At 52.9% G+C, this 19136-nt stretch overlaps 7 protein-coding genes across 7 annotated transcripts; 1 reads left to right on the top strand and 6 right to left on the bottom strand.

The window, feature by feature from the left end:
- Positions 1-841: 841 nt before the first annotated feature.
- RPL25 (60S ribosomal protein uL23 RPL25) lies at positions 842-2178 on the bottom strand (the record flags this gene model as incomplete). The annotated part of the gene is made up of 6 exons (XM_076679493.1): positions 842-856; positions 951-1020; positions 1093-1335; positions 1655-1731; positions 1925-1956; positions 2163-2178. 6 exons carry the CDS (start codon positions 2176-2178, stop codon positions 842-844), a joined length of 453 nt encoding a protein of 150 aa, XP_076533401.1.
- A 389-nt stretch (positions 2179-2567) lies between these two features.
- On the bottom strand, positions 2568-6896 carry MSH5 (MutS family protein MSH5; the record flags this gene model as incomplete). Its single annotated transcript, XM_076679492.1, has 23 exons — positions 2568-2880; positions 2953-3127; positions 3191-3221; positions 3298-3430; positions 3500-3537; positions 3599-3684; positions 3745-3814; positions 3876-3977; positions 4056-4119; positions 4181-4264; positions 4323-4401; positions 4466-4483; positions 4552-4639; positions 4705-4863; positions 4933-5043; positions 5206-5310; positions 5382-5497; positions 5554-5685; positions 5740-5816; positions 5877-5912; positions 5974-6080; positions 6145-6545; positions 6632-6896. 23 exons carry the CDS (start codon positions 6894-6896, stop codon positions 2568-2570), a joined length of 2790 nt encoding a protein of 929 aa, XP_076533400.1.
- Positions 6897-7282: 386 nt separating this feature from the next.
- Positions 7283-8114, bottom strand: JCM15063_002103 (uncharacterized protein; the record flags this gene model as incomplete). The annotated part of the gene is made up of 2 exons (XM_076679491.1): positions 7283-8038; positions 8091-8114. The coding sequence occupies 2 exons, from the start codon at positions 8112-8114 to the stop codon at positions 7283-7285; spliced, it is 780 nt and encodes a 259-aa protein (XP_076533399.1).
- A 957-nt stretch (positions 8115-9071) lies between these two features.
- Positions 9072-9902, top strand: JCM15063_002102 (uncharacterized protein; the record flags this gene model as incomplete). The annotated part of the gene is made up of 1 exon (XM_076679490.1): positions 9072-9902. One exon carries the CDS (start codon positions 9072-9074, stop codon positions 9900-9902), a length of 831 nt encoding a protein of 276 aa, XP_076533398.1.
- A 1122-nt stretch (positions 9903-11024) lies between these two features.
- On the bottom strand, positions 11025-11471 carry JCM15063_002101 (uncharacterized protein; the record flags this gene model as incomplete). Its single annotated transcript, XM_076679489.1, has 1 exon — positions 11025-11471. The coding sequence occupies one exon, from the start codon at positions 11469-11471 to the stop codon at positions 11025-11027; it is 447 nt and encodes a 148-aa protein (XP_076533397.1).
- Positions 11472-12026: 555 nt separating this feature from the next.
- JCM15063_002100 (WD40 repeat domain-containing protein) lies at positions 12027-13608 on the bottom strand (the record flags this gene model as incomplete). The annotated part of the gene is made up of 5 exons (XM_076679488.1): positions 12027-12105; positions 12254-12597; positions 12910-13390; positions 13486-13500; positions 13577-13608. The coding sequence occupies 5 exons, from the start codon at positions 13606-13608 to the stop codon at positions 12027-12029; spliced, it is 951 nt and encodes a 316-aa protein (XP_076533396.1).
- Positions 13609-13985: 377 nt separating this feature from the next.
- Positions 13986-18975, bottom strand: TRS130 (transport protein particle complex II subunit TRS130; the record flags this gene model as incomplete). The annotated part of the gene is made up of 20 exons (XM_076679487.1): positions 13986-14222; positions 14304-14585; positions 14657-14907; positions 14974-15015; positions 15077-15146; positions 15219-15342; positions 15410-15537; positions 15600-15733; positions 15790-15936; positions 16027-16234; positions 16302-16424; positions 16491-16609; positions 16705-17012; positions 17089-17369; positions 17442-17591; positions 17677-17927; positions 17996-18092; positions 18169-18358; positions 18427-18620; positions 18697-18975. The coding sequence occupies 20 exons, from the start codon at positions 18973-18975 to the stop codon at positions 13986-13988; spliced, it is 3615 nt and encodes a 1204-aa protein (XP_076533395.1).
- Between the last annotated feature and the right edge of the window lie 161 nt (positions 18976-19136).

Below are 19136 nucleotides of genomic sequence, written 5' to 3'. Positions count from 1 at the left end.
TACTTCCCAATGTCTAGTGTTCGAGGACTGGGGAAAAAGCAGATAGTCGAGAGAAGAGTCAAATGATCTGTACGACGTTGAAGAAAGGAGTTTCGAGAGAACTGCTCACTGGGGCGCGACCATCCCCTTTTTTCAAACCCTTTCGCAAGACCTACTGGACCGGCATCTCAGCAGACCAAGCAGAGCTCGCTTCTCTCTTAAGGACAAGCTATAAGATCTTGGGACACTGACGAAAGAGAGGGAAAACGCCGGATTGGAGTGCTGAAAAAGAGAAAAGGGACCGGGGTGAGCTAGGACGTGGACAACTTGAGAGTTTTGGGTCATTCTTCTTTTTTCTGTCTTTTTTGGCTGCGACCCTCACCTCCAGTAGGTGGATTCTTTGGGCCTCTCGCTTGACCCACGTGACAGACATACATTTTAAAAGGGAAGTGAGAGAGAGTGTGTGATTTGTATCGAGCGGGGGAGAAGGTATCTCTCTGCTCTGCTCCTATCCCCCGGAGTTTGTTGATTCGGAATACCTGAGTGATAGGCATGGGACGAGCGAGGTAACTCTAGCGCAGCCAGAGAAGCGAGGCCAATCAAAAGGATGAAAGCAGGAAGTAGTACGTTGTGCTCGTGTTCAAAGAGGGCACACTTTTGCTAACGCGCTTCCTGTTTGTTCTAATAACTTTTTCTCGAGGGAAGGGAGAGTTGTCGACAGCCGCAGAAAAGGAGAGAGAGAGAGCTGCGTTCTTTTCTCAAGATGGTCACGACGTGGTATTCCATCCCATGGGTTTCGATTTCTTCCCCACAACCCTTGCACACACTACTTTTCAACAAAGAAAGCAAAAGTATGAATGGTTTAGATGAAGCCGATCTGTTTATTTTGAAAGAAGAGTGTATCCCGTCAGTCCCTCTTTGCTTGGAAGTAGACGAGGTTTAGGGTGGGGAATGATTTTGGGAACACTGACCTTGTTGGCAACGTCCAAAGCATCGACATCAGCCTCCAAGCGAACGAACGCCTTCTTCCTTCCGTCGGGTCTGTTTCAACAAGATCGATTTACCACGTCAGATTTCCTCCACGAGCTCATTGAATAAAGGGAATTTTCGTACCGGATCAAGGTGTTAATCTTGACAGCCTTGACATCGTAAAGCTTCTTGACGGCGTCCTTGATCTGACGCTTGTTCGACTTGATGTCGACAATGAAGACGAGGGTGTTGTTCTCCTCAATCTTCTTCATGGCCGACTCGGTGTTCAAAGGGTGAACGATGGTGCGGTAAGCATCCATGCGGGGGAGGGAGAAGACCGCCTTGCGTTGGTACTGGGGCTTGCGGGCGAGAGCAAGGGTCTTGGGGCTGTCGTTGTTGCACATTCATCGAAATCCAATGATGATTGTACACCGTCATGGTCGTCGGGAGTCGAGTGAGTCGAGAGCCGAGATTGAGAGAAGTTCATGAAAGTCGATTCGTAGGCGGAGTACAAAGGTCGAGAGAGGGGCGAAGTTGGGATAGCATGGTCGTACGCAGTTGTGAGTCAGTAACGCTGCAGCGATTCGTGCCAATTCCCCCCTCAGGTCGCTACGTCTCCACCTCGGTGCGTCCGCTTGCCGTTCCCATTCCCATTCGACATCGCCCCCGCAGCAACTTTTCGGTTGTAAAGGATCGTCTAGCTCACCGGTGGAAGGTGACCGAGGTGCGAACCTTGGACAACTTGGTCGAGGAGGTGCCCTTGAGAGCAGCCTTCTTGGCCGCCTGTTAAAGGAAACGCAATCGCCTCATAGTCAACATCCGAAATCACACATCCTCTCCTTCCGGAGGAGGGGTTTCTCGACCACCGTTCCCTCTCCATCTCCCGTCTCTCCTCTGTGCAGTGCCCTAGGTGACCCGCGAGAGACGGAGAGGAGGGCTGTGGGTCGAGGAACCCCTTCGAGGTCGGAAAGCTGACCTTGGCCTTGACATCCTGCGGCTTCGCTGCGGCTGAAAGTGACGACGACATCGAAGTACAACGAGTACAGAGTACGGCGGAAAGGCGCGAGTCGGAGGTCGAGGGGGCGAACGAAGCGAGATCGAGTTTTTGCACGACGAACGAAAAAGTTTCAGGGTTTCAAGGACGAGCGGGGGTCAGCACTGGACGCGCGGCATGAAGGAGCACTGCTAGGCGGAGCATAACGGGGGTGGTGTACCTTTTCCGGTCGACATGGCTGGGGTACTAGGTCGGCAGGCGAGACGGAGGGCAAATCCCGACGTGCCTCGCTGGCGACTTGGGTTCTCACGCCTCGCAGAAACTCTGAAACACCTCACACAATTACTCTCTCCCCCCCTCGTTTATGTATTACCATAGAGCATGCCCTAGTGTAAGAATCCCATCTTGCATGAACGAGAGGCTGATCAGAGAGAACAAAAAATCATCCCTTTCTAGTTCTCTGGCTCTCCTCCTCTCTCATGATGGCGTGCAAACTACAGTCGGCTCGTCGTTTACGAAAGTAAATTCCAGCTAGGATACTAGTGTAGCGTAAACTCGCAACAGAATCTTGAGCAAGCTTTGCCTCCCATCTCTTCTTCCCACCCAGCACGCGTGTTCCGATCCATCAAGCAAGCATGTCGAGCAAAGTTTGCTTGATCTCTCCCAAATCGCATTCACCCTTTGCTCCCTCCAACTCGTCCAAATCCCACTCGACAAACGTGTTCGCCAACATTTCACCCTCTCGAATCTCTTTCTCTTCCAATTGACAAACAGTCGAGTCATTATCCTCTGCTGAATCTCCCCGCAAGACCGTATCGAGGTCAAAATTGATGAGAGCCTGTGTAACGATTTCGGCACGTGTGACGATTCGGATTGGAATGTCGAACGCTTGGGCGCATGCAGCCGCATGAGAACGGGTCATCAACCCTGGAGCGAGACTGGGGGTTTATGTGGATGCTCAGCGTGTGCCTTTCAACTCTCTCTCTGAAAGTACAGGCATAGGTGCGTACCGGTACAAGTAGGTGAGACTCTCGACCCCATACGTTCGGTTCGAGCTCGAGGATGAACTTGAGTTCGATCGTCGCATCGAGCTCGATCCGAGAGAAGCATCAGGATCGATCATGACCTGCATGTGGGCGAGATGGGCAGGTAGAGTTCGCGAGAGGAGCCCGTTCGCAAACACCGCTACAGCAAAGAGAGAGAAGTTCAGCGCTTCGAGTGCGCTCTGTTCTGGGACAGGGAACTCACATTGAAAATGCGTTGCCACCGCAGTTCGAGGCTGTAGAGATGCTCAGTAGGTATAGTCTTAGCTCGCGGGAATGACGAATACGCTGGGCCCCTAATGAACGGCGCACGGTGTTGCGACCAAGGTTGAGAAGCATTTCGATGACCCCACAGAACAGGCCAGCGCCGTCACTTGAATCTGTGCCTTTGCCAAACTCGTCGATGACGAGGAGTGAGCGTGGCGTCATGTTGCGAAGCATGTACCTGCAGACATTTGATCAGCGAGTTCGGGATGGAGGGGAATGTGCAATTGAGCGATTTGTACTCCCTCACGACATTTGTTGCAGATCGATCATGAAGGCGGAAGCTCCCTGCAAAGGAGGATTTCGTCGGCTCAGTGAAGCTCTCGCGAGAAACTCAATACCTTTGTACTCGAGTGATTGATTCTCGCGTAGTGACTCGAGTCATGATCCGATCCGTCAGTCCGATCAACGCCTTGTCGGCAGGAACGAATGAGCCTGCAAAGAAAAGAGTCGGCTCATGGTCAGCAACGCAAAGAACGAGATAGTTCCACCAACCGATGTGGGCCAGATAGGTGATGAGGGCGATCTGTTTCAGGTAGACGCTCTTTCCACTGAAGTTGGCACCCTGAGTCAGTAAGAGGGATTAGCGGCAGAACGGGACATGCGATTCGAGAGATGGAAATGACCGCAATGATGATCATGCTTTTGCCCGAGTCGGAGCCGTGCTCGATGTTTCCTGTGGACTCGTCCTGATGGACAGTACTCCATCCGTCTCCTCTCCCGCCAATCTATGATATAGAACTCTTTTCTGTGTCAATGTTCAAGGCGGATCGAGACGCGCTTGACAAGTGAACGAGTCAGCAGACCAGATCGACATCGTTCTTGATGAAGCCTGTCGGACTGCAAAGCTCTGCAAGCGGATGCCTTCCTCTGGACGAAGGACTTATTAGGGTGATGCAGCGCCATGAAGGGACAGGCAGATTGGACGGACCCGGAGATCCTGCACACTGGTTCTTCAGTCATGATCGGGCAACTCCAGTGATTGTCCCGTGCGGCTTCAGCAAACGCGAGGAGACTGTGTCAATCCAGACATCAATACCAGAAGTAACCTTGATCGCGAGTCGTGGGCATACCAATCGAGTTCAGCGAGTACCCGACTCGTCGCCTGGATCGCTCCTTCAATCACCTCGACTCGTTCGACAAGAGCTTGCACTGAAGTCGAGAGCACAGTCCAGGAAGCTGTATACGGCCCTCACGAGAAAGAGTTGTTGCCTACCAATCTCGATTTCCTTGTCTGCAACAAGGCGAAGCGACGCTCGGATCCAGCTTGGGTCACGAAGATTCAGCAATTGCCAGGCTTACCGACTACCAGGCTCTGTAGATCTCCGACATGGAGGTCCAAGTCGCGACATCGATCGTTCTTGAAGTACGCAGAATTGTCTCCTTCAAACTGGAGTCCACAAGTCAAGGTATCAGTGATCATCGAGCAGAATCGAACGGCAGGTTGAGACTCGCCTGGAACTCGAAGGAAGATGAGAGAGCCCCCTCGAGTTGTTGAGCGGTCGTTGTGGGCGGAGTACGGATCAAGTACCCAAGCTGAGGAAAGTAGACAAAAGAGAGGTCCGAGACGATCTCTTCCGGAACTCGCATCGACAAATCCTTCGCAATATTTGACTAACGCGACTCACCCGGCGGTAGGATCAGTTACAATCAATCTCAATCTAGATACTGGATTGGACTTACGAGCAGAGTAGGGAGTCCATTCAGTTGACGTCGTAGCTTGTCCAACTCAGAATCGACACCGGGCCGAACACAGACTCTGCCTTTCTGCAACGCGCTCGACTCCCAATCGATCTTTCGCAAGACCAAAATCAGCGCGCGCTCACAAGAGGATGTGCTCCAAGCGTGATTCCGACTTGCAACTTGATTCATCATCTCGCCAATTTCGCGAAATGCTACGCTTTCGATCGAGTGAATCGCCTAAGTCCAGATCTCCTGTCAGCACTAGCGGCCGACACGAAAACTCCAAAAGAAGAAGATTGCCTTGTCAATGGCGTTGTATCTGCTGGAACGGACCAGCACGAGAGCAGCGTCTCGAATCAGAATCGACGAATAAACCATCTAGAAAGAAGCGAGCCCTCAACATCAGCAGCTCTATCGCAATGGATAAGAAGCCAACGGTGTCAGTCTACCTGATAGAGAGTGGTCCATTCTCGCAGCTTGCCTCGTCCATGCAACAATGTCAGAACCGCCTTGTTGGGGTTTTTGACAGACTTGAGATGGGAACGAATTGTATCGGCGGGGGCAGCTGAGGAACAGGCAGGACAGTGAGTTCGTGAATGTGAATGAGGCAACTGTGCGTACCATTTTCAGGTCTCAGCAGACAGGCAACAGTTTCATGTCGTTGCTCAATCACGCTCAATTCGAGAGATGGACGAATGAGCCATTGGCGCATGAGGGATGATCCAAGGCTCGATCTCGTGAGGTTGAGAATGTCTAGGAAAGAACATCGTCAAGTCCGGTGCGAGACGCACATCCCGCGGAACTTACTGAAGATGGAAAGTCCTTCTCTGCCTCGCGCTGCATGCATCGAGGCATGAGCCTCTTGCTCGAAGATTTGCAGCGAGCTGTAAGTACCGTGTCAATCGAGAACCCAGATTCCGTGTTGAACAGTAGAAGATCCAAACGTGAGCGATTCGGCGTTGATCAGCATCACTCGGTCACTGTCCAGCCTTTCCAGTGTCAGTCTCGCCGTACGGAGAGAGGTATTGCCGCATTACTGACAGCTTCATCAGTTCGAGACCAGCGAGGTCAAACTGAGCGGCTTCGAGATCTCCCTCGGCTGCTTTTGTCCTGGTGATCCAGCTGACAAGCGCGCCTGCACATCCAAGCTGCAGTCGAAGAGACATATATCAGAGACAAGCCTTGATATGAAGCAGGAGGATAATAGCTCACAGCCAGAGGACTGCTTTCGGGGCCGTTGATGAAAGACTCCAAGCGCAAATCTCGGTTTCTCCTGAGCGAGTCATTCTCGAGGGTTCCGCCTCGGTTCGGAATGCCATATGTAGTATCCTCTGAGTCATGATCGCTGCTCGGTCCATCTCCTTCTGCGTCAGCGTACCAAGCCCCTTCACGAACGTTGAGCGTAGAAAGTGCACGACGCCCATGTCCAGCGTAAAAATCACGAGCCGGACGAATCTCGAGTCGAGTTGGAAGGTCCGAGAGAGACGCAGACAGCGAAGACGAAGCAGAAGGAGCAGCAGGCAGGGAAGAGAGCGTTTCTTCGAGGAATGCCGAGAAATTGGCATCCGCGTTCGAAGGCGAGAGGACGTTGGTAGGGAGCAACTGTTCGAGCACTGCAGAGCAGAATGGATCAAGCGATCGTGAGCAGAATTGCCTTGTCCGCGTGCGAGCGGGTACCAAGCTAGCGAAGAGTCAGTACCGAGGCTTGCAAGATCAAATTCGCTCGAATCGAGCTGATCCTGGAGAAAGTGAAGCTTGTTTGTCGAAGCTTCGTAGTAAGCGCATCCTAGCCTTCCACGAAGCGAAGTGATGGCAAGCGTGATGGTCGCATCTTCGACAACCTCTGCCTCTTCCGCTTCTCCAAGCGATCCATTCTCGTCACTCGGACGTCCGTGAGCATCTTCTACGTGTCCGACGTCGTCGTTCCGAGCCCAGCGAACTTTGCGAGTCTTGTCGATGTCCATATCGGATGAAGTCGAGTGGGGGCGGTGTGGAGCCGAAGAGCGCGACTTCCCTAGGCCACCGCTCGACGATAATACCTCCGAGTGCGTTTTCGAGAGGGTGAGTTCTTCTCTTTGAACAAATTGTATGAATGGAGCAGAACCCTGAGAATCTGTAATATTTCGTGCTTGATCATGAGCTTCTCACTTGAAGTACACTCGCTCTCTGCTTGCGCAAAGAGGAAGACAAGAGGGTACATGGGCAATCTTCGTGAGGAAGAGTACAGACGCGCGAGTCGCAGATATCATCGTTACAGAAAAATCGCACAGATAAAGTGTACATAGGGTAATCCGAGACTCTCCTCTCGACCTGCGAGAGAATTACATTCAAAGATAAAAGAAAGACGTCACTAAACGATAACCGGTCCATCAAGCTGTCCCATTCCTAACCAACCCTCTTCGGAAACTTGAGCTTGAACCTGGTTCTCTACCGGAACGTTTTGGGGGACGGACTGCGCCATGTGTACGTCGGAATCCGGTTCAGAGAAGGGATAGATCGAGGAACGAGTATCGAAAATTTTGAAAGACGAGGTTCTGTCCTTGAACGAGGACAAGTTTGGCAGTGTCGATTGACGGTGATGGTGGTCGAACCGGTGCGCGAATTGAGCGAGTTGATCTTGCTGTCCCGTCGAGATTGGAATCGGTTGCGACAGCGGGAGGGGGAAGTACGAGTCGAGGTTCTGAGCGCGATGAGGAGGAGGGAGAACAGTCTCATTCTCTGGCCAGGTCGAGCCGCGAGCATGCATCGACCAAGGATGTGAAGAGATTTCGGGGTTCGGGAGTTGTGGAACTATCTGAGGGACGACATAAGGATCACGAAAGCGAGTGTTGCGAGGCGAGACGGGAATGTCGGACCCATGCGAGCTTCCTCCTTCGTTCAATCGAGCAAAGTAATCGTCCGCAGCTTGGGACAGGTTGCCACCAAAATACAATGGGAACGTTTCGTATGGTGGAGTAGGTGGGAGGCAGGCTGCTCGTTCGGCTTCCTGTTCTGCAATCATCGCCTCGAGTTGACGCACGACCTTTTTGAGCCGTTCAATCTCGGCCCGATTCTCGATCACAGTCTCGGGGCCCACTGGAGCTTGCACCACATCCCTAAGAGCGATCTGATTGTGTCAGCCGTTAGGGTGACGCACAAAGAGAGGGAACCTAACGGACATTGGCTTTGATGTCCATACGCATTCCTGACCTCGCTCTAGGCATCCAGCGCAAGGAATGGTTCGACTGCATTTAGATTTGCGTCTGCGACACTGTGGCCGGGTGACGAGCAAGGTGAGTGGTTTATCGATTCGAAGAAAACAGCACAGGATGGAGGAAGAAACTCAACTGCCTCGCAACTCTGATGACGAGGGACCGTTCCCCTCATGCTTCTTCTGACAGCCTTGTGTCCCTCAGAGACGCTTCGAGGGCGAGGCATCCCTGGATATGGTCAAGAGGGAGAACAAGCAAGGGGGACTAGCACGCCGAGGTGAAAGATACGATCACGAGTCATGCGGTCGAAAAAGAAGGAACCCTCGAATAGAGTCCCAAAGAAGACGTGAATCCGACTCCGGTTCCGGGTCCGTGTTTACGGGGGGTCCGATAAAGAGAAACAGTGGCACGGGTACCGTGCTCCGTACTCACACCGCTTCTCGCGCTCCTCTTGCTGTTTGCGCCCATCCCTTTTCCCCCTGTGCAACAAGTCCTAATATCCCAAGCCGCATGTGTCCCGATAGCCGTAGTCTTCAATGAAAGAAAGCCGAGCCGAGTCAGCCGAGACAGCAAGAGAGGAGGTTCGCGCAAGAAACGCATTCGTGGATCGCGCACTGGCCTATCCCGGATGTCCATTCAGGAGTGATCGCGCACGCGCCGAGTTGATACTGGGCTCCGCGTAACCGGCCGAGAAGCAAGCTGGGTGTGTGGGTGGCATGAGCAGTACTTGTCACGAGCGGCTTCACGGCGCCCGCATGTCTAGCTATAGTTTGTCGACAGCCACCATGGAGGCAGGCAGCATCTTGAAAGCCATATGCTTGGGCTGGTATACGAATACTAGCTTGTTTCGAGGCATGTAAGCGGTTTAGAGATGAAGAAGACTTTGTTGAATCACGAACTCCTGTTTAATACCAATCACCTAGCGCGAACAGACTCGACGGCGACAAGATGGAAGCTACGGTGGACTCTATCACCCTGAGCTACCTCGACAAGCTGCCTCTCCTGTTTGCGCCAATCCCTTCGCTCTCATCAATCTCGACTCACTCGCTCGCCTCGAAACGTCCTGGACTCGCACAGAACGAATTGTGGACAAAATGCAACACGTGCAGAGCTGAAATCGTTGGAGGGATCAACGGATCGTACTGGACCGAGAGTGGATCGTTGTGGCTTCGTTGCGAAGGATGTCGAACGGTCACTCGCAGGATTCAAGACTCGATGAACTCGAATGGTCAAGCACCACGAGGGAAAGCTGCGTTCGAGTCTTGCAAGAAACGGAGGAAACTTGAAGCGAAACGAGCGCGAGATGCAGCTTGTCACCCGACCGCATTCAGTTCACACACGACCACCCTTCCTCAACCCCTCACTACTACGAAACGACCGAATCCCGAAGTCTCGATTTCGAAGAAGGTGATGCGTGACGCAACGAGAGCGGAAACGCCACCGAAATTGACCGGACCGACCACTTCTCGTGAGAGACCTACGCTCGCACCGAAACCAGCGATTGCTTCTCCTTCGATGTCCACAGCTAAGCGACCTGGCTCCACACCCACATCTACTTCTACTTCTGCATCGCCTGCGCCATTACCGCCACCAACATCGACAGCATCGGTGCCATCGAAAGATTCGACCACGAGTCTCGATTCGAAACTCGCCTCGAAGAAACGGAAACGACCGAAACAACCATCAGGACTCGCCGAACTGTTGGCCAAGAAGAAGCAGGATCAAGGTGCAAGTGGAGGAGCGGGACTCGGCTTGCAGGATTTCTTGCAAGGACTATGAAACAAAACAAAAACAGATAGGTCGAGCACAGAAGAGTGGCTAGTAACCGTTTTCGAATGCATTCGATTCTCTGAGCAACGTTGACGATCCACAGCAGAGTGTGTGCGAGCCGAGTGATTTGATCGGACGCATCGTCTCTTGTCATTCCCTCAATCTCTCACAGAAGAATCGAGAGTAGTATGTACTCTTGCAAAAAATGTAGCCTGCGAGACTGCTTGTCGATTGTGACGAACCAAATTTTACGACAATATTTTCCCTCCCTCAAAAAACTCTCTTCTATCGATCAACACCTCTTCGCCCCTCTGACCGCGCGTCATCTCTCTGGATGGACTGACACTCAAGGTCCTTTCTTCTCCCAGTGACCCTCGGGCTCTTTCTTCGAAGGCTTGTGCGTTAGCCCTCGAGGTTTCGTGAGGCACCTACCCCGCTCGCACCGCTCGTCTCCCCAGACCGATTCTTCCAATGCGTTGCCTAATCGCAGGTTCGCCGCTCGACCGCTACAATGCCGAAACGCAGACACGAGGTTTCTTCTGGACTTGAAGAAGACTCGGACGGCTCGCACGCGCCGCACTACGGACGACCCTCTTCCACTGATGGCTCTCGCCGAACCCGTCGCTCGTGTTTCTCCTCTGGAATCGGCGAACAGGTCGACGACGCACAAGAGTCTTCTCGCCCATGGAGCAACACTATCGATCTCCGCGACAACTTGGTCAAATACGAGTGGCCAGAAGCGACTTTATCACCGCTTCGAGTCTCTCGAAGGAAACGCCTCGTTCGTGCTCGTTGAAGAGATCAAGAATGAGATCCAGTCCTTGGCCGATGAGAAAGGCTTGAAGAAAATCAGCAAAGGGATAAAAAAAACAAATCAAGAACGTCAGAATCTAAACGTTGGACCTCATCCTTGCAGGAATTTCGCCGAATCCGACCGAGGATGAAGCGGTAGAAATCGTGAAATTGGGTCGAGGGAGGGCGAGACTAATAGCGCGATCGATCATCGCAGATTCCGACTTGAGACTGCAGCTCTCCCACTCAAGACTGCAGCTCGGAAGCTTCGGTGCGATGATCGATCGCGCGATCAACCTCGCACTCCTTCGACCCGATCTGAGACGGGGCCAAAAATCCTCACGATTTCCACCGCTTCATCCTCGGTCGTATCTGGCGAAAGTCCGGCATGGACCAGGTCCAACTTTTCAATTCGACGTTCTTGATCTGTTCTTTCACCCCTTTGCTGATTTTCTTGAAGCCTTTCGCATCGGCGAAGGATTGAATCTCCTCCTTGATATCCTCGGCTAGGACGAACAAGGCGTCTGTTCGGAGAGACTCGAAGCGGTAGTAAAGTCGCTTCTGCCACTCGTAGTTGACCAAGTTGTCACAGAGATCAATCGTGATGCTCCATGCGCCAGAAGACTCTGGCGTGTCGGCGTCCTGTTCGTCTCCTCCAGAGGAGCGACGCAAGCGACGGGTCTGGCGAGAGCCAGCAGTGGAAGAGCGTCGTCCGGAATACGGCGCATGCGAATCATCGGAGTCTTCCTCGAAATCCGAGGAAACCTCTTGTTTACGCTTCGGCATCGCAGCAGTCGAACGGCGAACCTGCGATCAGGCAACGCAATCAAAGATCGGTCAGGGGAGACGAGCGGTGCGAGCGGGGTAGGTGCACGATCGTATATGTCTCCTGGGCTCCCTACGCCGCCCTGCACACTGTACTGACGCTCTGGTGCACAACAACTCTTAGGAGTCTCTTCTGCGATTCCTCCTACAACGAGGTTACGCGTCTTCTCCGTTATTGGTTAAATGGGGAATTCAAGTACTATTCCGGTGGATCAAACCAGATGCCACAATTACAGAAGAAGTGGTAGGGTTGTTTCGAGTGCAGTCAACTCTGTGTGATCAAAAGTCGACAATTTGCAGCCGAGAATATGTGCACGCCGAGCGCCGAGCATAATTTTCTCTTATCATTCTCTCCCGTCTCTCACGAAAGATTCCAGAGAGGTTTGTTGTACCCTTGCCAAAAATGTAGCCTGCGAGACTGCTTGGTCGATTGCGACGAAACACGAGCAGAAGTTACTACATATTTTACGACAAATTTTTTTCCCCTTCTTCTCTCTTCTATCGATGGTGTTGCGTTTAGGCGACGACCGAGAAGACGCGAACTTCGTTGTCGGTGTAACCGGCGAAGAGGGTCGAACCGTCAGCGGACCAAGCGCTGTTTGACGAAAAAGAAAAACAAAAAGGAATCGGTCAGCGCTTCCATTCCTGATAGGGTGTTCGACACCAGGGGGTTCCCGTGGCAAAGCATGGGTGAAAGCCGTGCCAGGGAGCCCTGATCGAGATGAGAGAGTGAAAAAACTGACAGACTCGTGCAGTCGGGTTCGCGGGCTCCCGCAGAAACGTTAACAAAGTCAGGGCGGAGCTCGTCAACGATCGACTTGGACTCGAGGTCGAAGATCTTGATGCTCGATCCGACGGCGGCGCAGAGCCAGTAACGGTTGGGCGAGAAGACAAGCGCGTTGATCGTGTCTCCTCCAGCCTCGAGCGAGTAGAGGTGCTTGCCCTCGTTGAGGTCCCAGAGCATCGTGATCGAGTCCTTGCCTCCCGAAGCGCAGAGCGAACCATCGGGCGAGACGGTGACGGTCGTGATGTAACCGGTGTGGCCAAAGTGGTTGGTGCGGAGCTTGCACTTGGAGAGCTCCCAAACCTGTGACACAACAGAATCTAAAGAGCGTCAGCGCGAGTGTTCAGACTGTTGCATATTGGTTTCTGCTGATGGGTCTGGGCGCCAATGCCTTGCTTGTTCCCACCGTTTTGAATCAGCGATCTTGGTGGAAAAAGTTGATGTTCTCATAGGGATAGATGGTCCCTCTGAAGTAGCAAATATTTACACAAGTAAAAGGTCATCCCGGTAAACGCGGAGGGAACAAGCAGGTCGATAGGCGGGCGAGTGTCGTCGTCGGATTTTCGATGATCGAAGGAAACGCAGAGCAGAAAGAGCAGGACAAGAGACACGTACCTTGACAACCTTGTCCCATCCAGCCGAGACGATGACGGGGTTGAGGGGGTTGGGCGAGAAGCGAACGCACGAGACCCACTCGGAGTGGCCGTCCTCCTGGATGTTGAACTTGCACTCGCCGAGGGTGTTCCAGAGCTTGATGGTGCGGTCACGCGATCCCGAAACGATCTGACGGTTGTCAGCCGAGAACGAGACCGAGAGGACGTCCGAGGTGTGTCCGACGAAGCGGCGGGTGGTCAATCCAGTGTTGAGGTCCCAGAGACGGAGGGTTTTGTCCCACGAGGACGAGAGGGCAAACTGTCCGTCGGACGAGACGACAACGTCCGAGACGAAGTGGTTGTGTCCGTGGAGGATGCGCTTGGGGTATCCGAACGACGAGTCGTCACGGGTGAGGGTCCACATGATGATGGTCTTGTCGCGCGAGGCGGTAAGGATCATGTCGGGGTTCTCCGACGAGGTGGCGATCGCGGTGATGCCATCCCTGCAAGAGCGAGCGAGACGAGCGAGAGGGAGGAATCAAGCCAAGTTGTCAGCCTGACTAGTTCGTCGTTTACGAGCGAATGTAGAGTAGCGCACTTGTGGCCGACCAGGCTGTAGACAGGACGAACGAAGCGAGATCAGTGACCGGTGCAATGAGCGAGAGAAGGGCGCAAGACGCGAGGCTCACCTGCCCTTGAAGACGAGAGACTCGGAGCTCATTCTGCAACGAGCGCGACGCAACGAGGCATAGTCAATATTCACTGTTCCTCAGCGGGACTGGGAAGTGGCCGGAATGAATGCAGGGCGAGAGACTGACTTTGGTTGGGATGCGAGGTGAAGGAGAGGCAAAAAGTGAGGCAGAATTTTTCGGATTTATAGCTCGATCGCCTCTACCCCGCACTTTTTCAGGTGAGACACACCCCTGACCAGTCTCTTTCTCTCTTCCTTTCCCTCCTCTTGTACTCACGCATTCACGGCGAGACACTCGGTCGTACTCTCACGAGAACACTACAGTACAAGGCAGCTGAGCCAGAGTGTTTGTCATGTGCGCATGGACCCAATCTAGGCAAGGACGACGACATGCTTTCTCGTTCGCTCTACATTGCCGAGACAGTGTTCCCATACGAACGACCACTGGTCACGACTTGCCAAGAGGTCTTCATGAGCACGGGCAGGACCTCGATCGTCGCAGCGGCCGCAATGTGCTGAGTTTCACAGCTGAACCGCGCCTGAGGATCAGTCTCGACCGGTTGGATCGAGATCGAGGGGAGGAACAGAGCTCCAGGTTTGAGCGGAATGAGCGTCAGTGACATGTCATGGTCCCGCTCCGAACCCTTTTGTGTTGTGATACGACCGGTCACCAAAACTTCGAGTCAGCATGCATACGAGAACAAGACGTGGACTCGTAGACGTACAGAGACCGTGATTGTGCCTCTGGTTTTGCCGCTGACAATCCATTCCACCGAGTTGGAAACGACCTCGTACCGCAATTCGACTAGATCGTGTTGAGGTCCTCGCTGCCATTGGAACGACGACTCGATCGTCACGGTCGTGGGAATGGGTTGTCCAACTTCGATCCGAGTAACTGCAGGTACGACCGAAACGAGGTTGAGGATCGAGAGCGAAGGCAGGTCGAGCGGAATCTCGAGTTTTCTCCAGAACCCGCTCGCTGTCGGAGACGTGGACTTAGACAGCTTCTGTTATCGGCAAAAGTTGCGTGTAAGCTCTCGGACGGAAGAAGTTTAATCAAGAAGGGCGAGCAGGATACCTGATAGATCCGTTCGATCGTTTCGAGCAAAGACTGTTGTTGGCTCGAGTCTGCCGTACAACTCGTGACTCGTTCGTTCCATTCCGCAGCATCGAAAGAGACTTCCGACAATTCTTGCGAGTCGGCGTACTTGCGCAGATCGACCGACCGGTTGATAGAACCTCCAACCGTCGTGAGTAACCATCGCGAATGCGGTTGCGTCTTGGCATCGATCTCGGATACAATCTCGTCTCTGATACGGGCATTGACTTCTGTGTGACTCGTCATGAGTAAGGGATCAGTCTCCGATTGAATCTTGTTGTCGACATTCCACTCACGATCTTCGATTGACGAGTAATGAAGGACTAGCCTCATGAGACCTGCAGGAAGTCATACGTTGTCAGTCTGTCCACTTTCAAGTGAACGACAGAGGAGACGCACCGTTGACTGTATGGGGTTGATCGCAAAAGAGTTTGAACAGAAAGTTTGCAGTTTGAACTGCCGAGATGTTCTGAAGAGAGACAAAAAATCGAGGGTGCTCAGTCGATAGATTCGGATAATTGACAGCGAGAGATGAGCGCACCACCGGAGCTGCAGTCGCATCTCGACACGGCTTGACGGTCACTTCGGTCGGGGCAAGCAAGATTGCATCCTTGACTTTGAGACCCTGTAACCCATCAGTCGTAATAGAAAACTTGGACAAGAGGCTGGATGCTCGAGGAAGTCGACTGTCAGAACAAGCTCGAGCAGACCGATACCTTTGGGGGGACTGACCAGTCTCGACGGAAATAGTCTTGCACATTGACCGCGAGCGGTAATCCGACAGAGTAGGTGAAAGATCTCCGCAGAGTCCGTCTCAGGGTTGGTCGTTTTGTCGTGGAATAATCTGCAGCAACATTAAACTGTAGAACAGGCGTCAGTGACGACGATAAGACGGCACAATAGGACAAGAAACTAGACGAACCTTGACAATAGCGTCCAAGATCTCGCCTGTCAATGGTACTTGAAGCTTGACGACATTGAAAGGCTGCAAGTCCTCAAGAGTGACGACAGTGCTTTCGGTTTCTTGAGAAGTCGTTACGAGTTGACTGCCATGGCCTGCTCGTGAGGGGAACAATCAGATCCTGCGGCAGGTGATCTAGCTGCAGAAGAACCAGACTTGCCGTCTTCAATCATTCGCGCCCGCTTGTTGTCGAGCATCATAGTCGGATTGAGCATTTCGAACGCGAGCGAGATCTTTGTGAGGCTGTTTCTGCCAGGATCGACACATATGACCACCTGTCTCTCCCGATCGAGATGGACTAGCACAGTGCAAGAATACGAAACAAAAGACCATCAGTCTTGTGTACGCCAGAGCGAAAATTATCATCGAATATTCGTAGGGGACTGACTGGTTTCCGGAGACTCGATCTCGATCTGCACAGCCTGGAAATCTTGACCGAGCAAGATGTACGGTTGCTTCGCATCGGGTACTGTCGGGGCGAGACGAGGGTCTGGCGCGAGGTTGCGCGCAGAGATCGGTCGATGAGAGTACTGAAAGATGATGCGAGAGAATCGAAGTTGAGAGAGCTCGAGGGAGAGACGACCTGTTGCAGCAGTCTAAAGTAGCGAAAGTTAGAAAGATCAATCTGACGCTGTCGGCAAGATAGGGCTACAGAAGGCGTACTGGACAGAAGAGCGTAATGGCCGTTTCGCATGAAGCGGCCAATTCGGCTTTGCCCGACGTGAACCAGACTTGCTCGCCATCGCGAGTTGAAAATTTGAGTCTCGCTTCATCGACATGAACGACCTACAATTCCCGAGATGCAATGTCAGCGTCACTCTCGAGTTTGCGCAAAAAGAATAAGAGGCTCACCGTCGGCAGCAAGTTTCGCACAAGTGCAGTCACGATGATTCCATCTTCATCAGTTGCACGTTCACCCGTGCCCGGGGCAAGACGTATCGAGAACGTAGGAAATGCAACCGCAGCGAAATCTTTCCGGATTCACGCCACGCCCCCAAAAAAGGGAGAGAATCAGCAGTCGTCCACGATCATTGATTTCGACCGATTAAAATTCGTGAGAGCGTACCTTTTGTGAGAGTTGCCGAAAGCTTGTAGACATCCTCCATAAGAGTTGTCGCAAGTTCCTTGTCCTTCTCGTGCCCGTCTCCATCTTCTCGCAACGCGCGCAAACTCCAACGTTTGCTTCCAAACTCGATCCCACTCCGAATGAGCGCGAGGGTTGACAGGAGGCGTTCCTTCGACATGTCGAGTTCGGTCTGCAATGCGGTGCATTGCGCGAGGAGATGCGATTCGAGCCAGGTCCACCGCAAGTCGACGTAATGAGCGGGAAGTTGTGCAAAGAGTTTCTGAGCCGCACCAGGTCGTGCTCGATGACTGTGCACAAATGCCGCCGGACCGTAAAGAGCAACATTAGCGAGCGAGCGAAGGATCAGGAGGGGAGCTCGCTCACGTCTCAAGACCTGCCAGTCCTGCATGCAACTTGATCGCGCATCTCTTCCTTCCGCTCAATTGGTAAGCCTGGATTGTCTTGTGGGACAGGTCAATGTACAGCTTGTCGAACACGGATCGATCCGAGATGGCTTCGAGCAAATCTTTTCGAGAGACTGGAGGACGTTCTGCTGGTTGTGACGAGGCAGGGGACGTGGGTCGACTTGGAGCGATCTCGTTGAGCGACATGGAGAAAGGATGAACCATCGGAAGATGACCAGCTCCCATGCCAATCTTGTCAAGCTAGGCGGAGGCGAGGGAGGGTATCGGTATTCGTCAATGTAATCCAGCGTGTATCAAGGATTGCAGCCTTACCTGCTTCTTGGCAAGGTCGAGGAGTTCGGCTTTGACTGCTACGAAATGGGTGACTGGCTTGTCCGATACGAGATGGTTCTCGCAAATTTCGACAATGTTGAGGCAGGCCGAGTAAGTCCAAGACTCGACAAAGTTCTGACCTAGCAGGTTCTACATTTCCCTCGAATACCGCTGTGAGCGTCAGCTTGGAGCCTCGAAGCAAATCTTGAGAGAGTGACGCAAGAAGGAAACTCGCCTGGTGTTCGCGCAGTGTGCGCGCAAAAGTACTGACGAAATACGCCCCTCGCCTCGCCACTTCAACCGTGCGACCGAGGTGGAACAGCATTTCGGCTTGCCTCGCAAACAAGTAGATCCGGAAGTCAAATACCGAGATCGTACCCGATTCGATCAGCTTGCGATATGGTTTGTTTGCGGTCGAGAGCAGGGGTAGAGCGTCATCTCCCACGGAGAGGCCGCCAACATTGTTGATCCAGGATATACGATGCTCTGCACCGAGACGAACGGGTCAGCCTTTCGACAAAAGCTGACTGCTAAAAGCGAGAGGGAAAGGATACCTTTGAGGTTTTGAAAGAAGGAAGCTTCTAATTCATCGTACTGTATCAGCGCTTCCTCAAACAGCGTCATCGCTTCGAACGAATCTGCCAGAGATTCCTGTGGGTCAAGAGGGAAAAGAGTCAGGGGAAGGTGCTCGAGAAACTCGGCTTGCGGCTAATCTCGAAGCAGGTACCTTTTGCAGGAAGAATGGCAAGAAATGCCAGCCTTCAAGCTGACGTTGACTGTCTGCCTTGCGCACGTTCTCTTCGTACAGCGTCACATTTGAATCGAACGTCGTGATGATGCCTTCTTTCACTTTGTTCGAGAACTCGGCCCAGGCCGTCGGATCGTCTGCCGATGCACCTTGTGCAACTTGAATACACCTGTTGCTCAAACGTGAAACGATGAGCTTTTTTTTATGCCAGCATTCGAGCGAACATAAGTGACGCACCGATCTTTCTTGCCCGTGTTGAAATCCGCCTTGATCTTGTCGACGATGCCGCTCTTTCTCTGGTAAAATTTGGCCCCTGCACTTTTGCCCGACGTCACGTGCACAATGAGCCATTCTTGATGTTGCTTGTGAATGACACTGTCGAGCCATTCGCGAATCTGCGTTCGTACTGTCGCGCGGTACACTTCATTGTCCTAACGTCGGAGCGCATCAAGCGTCAAGGATCGTTCTCAAAGTCGAAATTCGGGACGATCAACACTTGGAACTTACATCGCAAACTACAAACAGTAGGTTCAGGTAAGGCCTCTCGAGCAAACTACTCGACCCGTTTGTCGTCGACGTTGTCGTGGTCGAGCGATCTACAAACTCGTGCAAAGGTTTGAAATCGACGTCGAGATCGTTGACAGTCCGGATTGAACGGTTCGCAGCGCTCTTGCGAACCCAGTGCAAGTTGCGCAACGGCAGTTGTCGATCCATGTCCGGTCGAATCGCGTCGTAGTCTCGGGCTGTAGGCAGCGCCTCGAACGCAACAGCGACTCGAGGCACCATCTTGAACGGGCGAGCTCCGAATGCGAGAGCAGCAGCGAGAGATGCGAAGTTGTCGACGACGTCGGCAGAAGTGGGGTCGCTCGAACAAGATCTGGCTCCAGAGACGCTATTTGAGGGAGTTGTCGCGCGCTGTTCGGCTTGCTGTACCGTTATCGAGCTGT

This window comes from Sporobolomyces koalae, assembly GCF_050403365.1.
Source record: "Sporobolomyces koalae JCM15063 DNA, S_koalae_JCM15063T_v1_ctg23, whole genome shotgun sequence".
NCBI lineage: Eukaryota > Fungi > Basidiomycota > Microbotryomycetes > Sporidiobolales > Sporidiobolaceae > Sporobolomyces > Sporobolomyces koalae.
Note: the sequence above shows the minus strand (reverse complement) of the source record. Positions and strands in the feature narration are given on the sequence as shown.